General features: G+C 49.2%; 1 protein-coding gene across 1 annotated transcript; it reads right to left on the bottom strand.

Annotated features, from left to right (window-relative positions):
• Positions 1–41: 41 nt before the first annotated feature.
• YWHAG (tyrosine 3-monooxygenase/tryptophan 5-monooxygenase activation protein, gamma) lies at positions 42–3,570 on the bottom strand. Its single transcript, XM_009319297.1, has one exon. The coding sequence runs from the start codon at positions 3,568–3,570 to the stop codon at positions 2,908–2,910; it is 663 nt and encodes a 220-aa protein (XP_009317572.1). The 3' UTR covers positions 42–2,907.
• Between the last annotated feature and the right edge of the window lie 1,430 nt (positions 3,571–5,000).

Raw genomic sequence — 5,000 nt, 5'->3', positions numbered from 1 at the left:
CCCCCCGAAAGTCGACACGGGCGATAACAATTAAGCAGCGCTGACGTCAGATCTGTAAGTTTATTTGCTCAATGTACGACGGTTACATAATGACTCACATTCATGATATTCCATCACTGAGGAAAAACTGCTAAGAATGGTCCGTGTGTGAAATAATTCCTTACAGAAACACGGAGTTGGAAAAATAATCACTGATTAGACCTTAAAAATAGTTCACTGCATAACATGACAAAAAGCACAAACAAAGGCTCATTCAAAGAACACAGTCATTGTTCTCCTACACTGTAATAGTTATAATTTCACCATGACGAACACCAGACATTAAGATTAAGCTAACACTGGTGTTTTCTTTTGCTTTTTTTTCCTTTTTAAAAACAAAATCATATATAATTGCATGTCACTATAGCAACATCCATAACAGATCAGTTTGTTACGATCACTATTTGGTAGAGCAAACTTTACCCCCAAAAGAAAAAAAAAAATAAATTAAAAAACTTTAAAAAATTTTTGAAGACTATTTTGTCATAGGAATACATAACATCTACAGTATAAGTTAATAAATTTCAAGCTACTGTATAGAAATACGACACTAGCATGCACAATATTGTATCAATAGAGTAATGGAGCAGTAATCATTTCACTGGAGAGACAGTATCATAGGCAAGTGCATCTCTTAAAAAACGAAAGAAACCATTCAAGCTGCTTAAAAATCAAGTCCCTGACCCCCACTCCGTTTTTAGCCCTCTTGTGCCATCTCTCCTGCGTAAGTTTCCTAAAGCAGCCAGAGCAAAAGCCGGAAGAAAAAAAAAAAAGAAAAAACGAAAAAAAAAAAAGAAAGGTTTTGTAATTCCAGTAAATCACTTCCAAATTATACAGCTGGGACAACACTGCTCACGGGACACGAGGGTCAGTCAAAGGAAGGTAAGAAGCCTGAAGCGATCGTCCAGTCCCCGGCGCGTACCGGCAGCGCGAGCATCTCGCTGCCGGACGCTGCGCGCCGTACACCCGGCGGATGCGCTTGCTCGCTCGCTGCGAGCGAGGCTGCGCGAGACTCTGCGTGCGAAGGCATCCCGGTCAAAAAAAAACAAGAAAAAGAAAAAAGAAAAAAAACCCAAACAAGCTTTGCCAGCATCGCTGGGGCAATACCTGGAGGCCGAGCGCCGGCCTCGGCTCCGCTCGCTCCCCGAGGAGTCGGGGTAGCGGCTTCGTTTGACTGCGGGGAGGGAGCTGCTGCCACGTCCCCCCGTGCAAGCCGACAGCAGGAGCGGCTGTACCGTGTGCGCAACACCACGACGCGCTGTTTGCGGACTGACTCTCGAAAGGGACAATGAAAGCCTGTTTCCACCAAAAAAAAAGAAAAAAAAAGTAATGCACGAGTGCGATCTTCCCTTACTGCGCAGCTTTAGGTGAAAAGCTACGTGGCACAGCACTCCGCGAGCCAGAGAACAGCAGTGAACTTCCAACAACAATGTAAAAAGGAAAAAAAATAATAAATTTACTCGAAATGGGGTAAATACTACCTGCTAAGCAACTCAGATGCCCCGTCACCCACCCCCAGCCAGATCAGACAGACTCAGAAGAGATTTTGCTAAGAAAGAGAACTAAGTTCCTGGGCTCCCGATGGTTGATAGAAATGTCTATGATTGTAGCTCTTCCCTTGAGGATTTCTCTACCAAGTTAGTTTCTAAGCTCCTGAAGTTCACTCATTACACCACAAGCTTCCCCAGGAGAAAGGAAAATGCACCCGGCTTCCCTGGTGACAAACAAGGGAGCCTGGGTGCCGGAGATCTGCTGACAAACCTCATGGTACAGTGGGAGAAAGTCAGGCAGAGTGAAATGGCAGTGCAATCCCTGAGGAAGCAGCTGTGGCACCTTAAATCAGGATGGTCTTTTGAAATACCAAACACAGTACATGACATACAGACCTGAATGCTCTTTTTTTTTTTTAATTTTATTTTTTATTTAAGTGGCATTTTAAGTTTAAACACTTCCCCCTTGTCTAATTAAGTTCTTAAACCTTTTGCTGTGGACTTAAAATAGTTGAAACAGCCGCTAGCCAAGCACCTGTTAAGCTGTTGACCAAAAAACTAGAGCAGCTTTGATGTTCCTCAGGCGGGCGGTCTTCTTGCCTTGGGCGACACAGAATAGCTAAAGCCAGTCCACAGGCGAGGACTGATCAGGAAGGCAAGCCAAAAGAACTAGCAAAAGAAAAAACAGACAATCAAAGGCTTGATGTCATATGGCTGTAATGTAGAAATACTGTAAACTGCAATTTAGTGTTAATACTGTAAGCTACCCTAATAAATATCCTAAAAAAAAAAAAAAATTGGATGGCCTAAATCCCGGGGCTTTGCAAGCCCCAAATTCTTTAGGTTTTTTTGTTGTTTTGGTTTGGTTTTTTTTTTAATTCCTTCTCAATTTGGGGATTTTAAGCTATGCCCTGCCAGGCAGAGCGCCGCAGAGAGACGCCCCGCGACGTGGTACGGACACACAGCACTTGGACCGAGGAAACAAACGCACGAAGCCTTACTGGAACCACAGAACTCCCTTTTTTTTTTTTGTGTTGCTTTCCTTAAAAACGAGGGCCATTCCATCCACGCGAATTCATCTTAAAACCCTTTTATTTCTAGCAATAAAGTTAAATTAAAGACAGCTCCACTTGTATTAATAATCTACAGAACAGTCCATATGCCAGTGAGGCTGCTATTCCATACCAGCACAGCCAGCCTGACTTCCACTAGTGGTGTTTTGGCAAAAATGTCAACGAGGCAATCAAAGACAGGTTGTGGGGGGCCTCCCTGGGAAGGTGTCCCCTCCCTTTCCCTCCCCCACCCCCCACTCGTGGGAAAAAAATAAAGACTGCAGTAGTTAGCATCAGCGTGCGGCTGCCAGTCCATCGTGGGGGGTCTAGTTGTTGCCTTCTCCACCGTCGTCGTCTTGCTGATCGCTCGTCCAGAGCGTTAGGTTGTCGCGGAGGAGCTGCATGATGAGCGTTGAGTCCTTGTAGGAGTCCTCGTTGAGGGTGTCCAGCTCGGCAATGGCGTCGTCGAAGGCCGTCTTGGCCAGGTGGCAGGCCTGCTCCGGCGCGTTCTGGATCTCGTAGTAGAAAACCGAGTAGTTAAGCGCCAGACCGAGCCGGATGGGATGGGTCGGCTGCATGTGCTCCTTGCTGATCTCATGGGCTTCGCTATAGGCTTTCTCCGAAGACTCCACCACGGTCGCCCTCTTCTCGCCAGTGGCCACTTCGGCCAGGTAGCGGTAATAGTCCCCTTTCATCTTCAGGTAGAAGACTTTGCTCTCATACTGCGTCTCGCTGCAGTTCTTGATCAGGTAGTTGTCCAGCAGGCTCAGCACATCCTGGCACACCGCTTCCAACTCCTTCTCGATCTTCTCACGGTAGGCCCGGACCATTTCTATCTTCTTCTCGTTTCCATCGGCAGAGGTCTTCTGCTCGATGCTGCTAATTACTCGCCAAGAGGAGCGCCGTGCCCCCACCACGTTTTTGTAGGCAACGGACAACAGGTTCCTCTCTTCGTTGGACAGAGGCTCGTTCAGCTCCGTCACCTGCATCGAGAGAGGGAGAGAGAAGAGAGACACTTGGGTTAAGCCCCAGTCACTCGACGTTCCCGTCACATGTTTGGGTGCTCCCATGCATCTCTAGCCAGACGCAGGAGAAGGCAGCCGGCTCGCAAAGTCATCTGGCATCCACTCCCATCGCAGAGGGAACCAGCTGGGATATCACACCGTGGTCCGGTCCCCCAGCAAGAGGCGCGGGTTGGGTTTTATTCGAGGTATTCTCCATCTCTTAGAAGGCCAGTGTTTTCCAGAATGAGAAAAGTCCTCTAGAAAAGAGGTGCCTTTCACCTGCGGGATGAGAGCCGGACTTTGTGACACAGGCGAGAGGGACAGTCAAAGCAAGAGGGTGGAGATGGTCTAGGTTTACGAGCTAGCCGCATGCGTTAACAATACCATAGCTAAGGGGTGTTCATCTTTTCCATTTCCCATAAGCACAGGGCATGCTTCCGAGACACCTAAAGAATACGTTAGATGTTAAAACTACAGCTGCCTAAGACACCTGCACAGATAAGGACTTAAAAGCTCACACGGCAGGAGTATGTTCTTCCCACACAGGATTTTCCTCATTGAGGATAACAGCGTTAATGCACAGCATCAATTCTACCTGCCTCACACGCCGTGGCAACGGAGGGATTAAGGAGACGATGGAGCACAGAGCCATCTCACAAGCGGGCTGCCAAACGCCGCCTTGGCCGGTTCAGTTACTGGGAAGCGTCACGCTTGATATCGCAATCCTCTCATTCCAGCTCCCGCAAACCCATCGCTGGCTGAAGCCACCCGGGCAGCACCTCCAGCAGCGGCAAGGCAGCCGGCCAACTGCTGCACCAGCTGCCCTGCCTTACGGGCGGCAGGCGGCTCGGGAAGGGCTTGCATCCCCCTTGTCTCCGTGCTGCGCCCCGTCCGTGGGTCTCTGCGCCCTTGGAGCGGGTGCAGCAGCCCCTGATGCTGCAGGTTGCTCCATCCAGCCACTCAGCTGGGGTAGTTACACCTGCCAAGCGGCACTCTGAGCCTGGATATTTGCTGTTGTCCCCTTCCCCCAGGGGCACATCGCCCCACCACATACACACCCTGGGTACGGCCACGCGGGAAGCAGGCCAGCGGAGCAGGAACCCGTAAGCCTCCTCTCGGCAGTCACTTCTCACAAGGATTAGGTAATGGTTTGGATGTGAAAGGCTTCTGCAAATACTGAGTCACTCTCACAAGCGTTTGCAAGGACAAGGTTTGTTCTGGGCCTAGATAACCACATTTATGGCGGTGATCAGAGGAGGCCAAGGGCTCATGCGGGAAGGTGTAGGACGGTCCAGCCCAGGAGCTCGTTTGGGTGGCCTGGAATGACTCGCCCTCGCTTATACCATATAACACCATATACCAATGCTGCTCATTCCAGCAACATCCACTCCTGCCTGCAGGTCTCCTTGCAGCTG

Source organism: Pygoscelis adeliae, unplaced genomic scaffold (assembly GCF_000699105.1).
Source record: "Pygoscelis adeliae isolate BGI_AS28 unplaced genomic scaffold, ASM69910v1 Scaffold282, whole genome shotgun sequence".
NCBI lineage: Eukaryota > Metazoa > Chordata > Aves > Sphenisciformes > Spheniscidae > Pygoscelis > Pygoscelis adeliae.
Note: the sequence above shows the minus strand (reverse complement) of the source record. Positions and strands in the feature narration are given on the sequence as shown.

Bases quoted from the DNA above. Each gene is read 5' to 3' on its own strand.
- YWHAG (XM_009319297.1), bottom strand. From the start codon at position 3,570: ATGCAGGTGACGGAGCTGAACGAGCCTCTGTCCAACGAAGAGAGGAAC.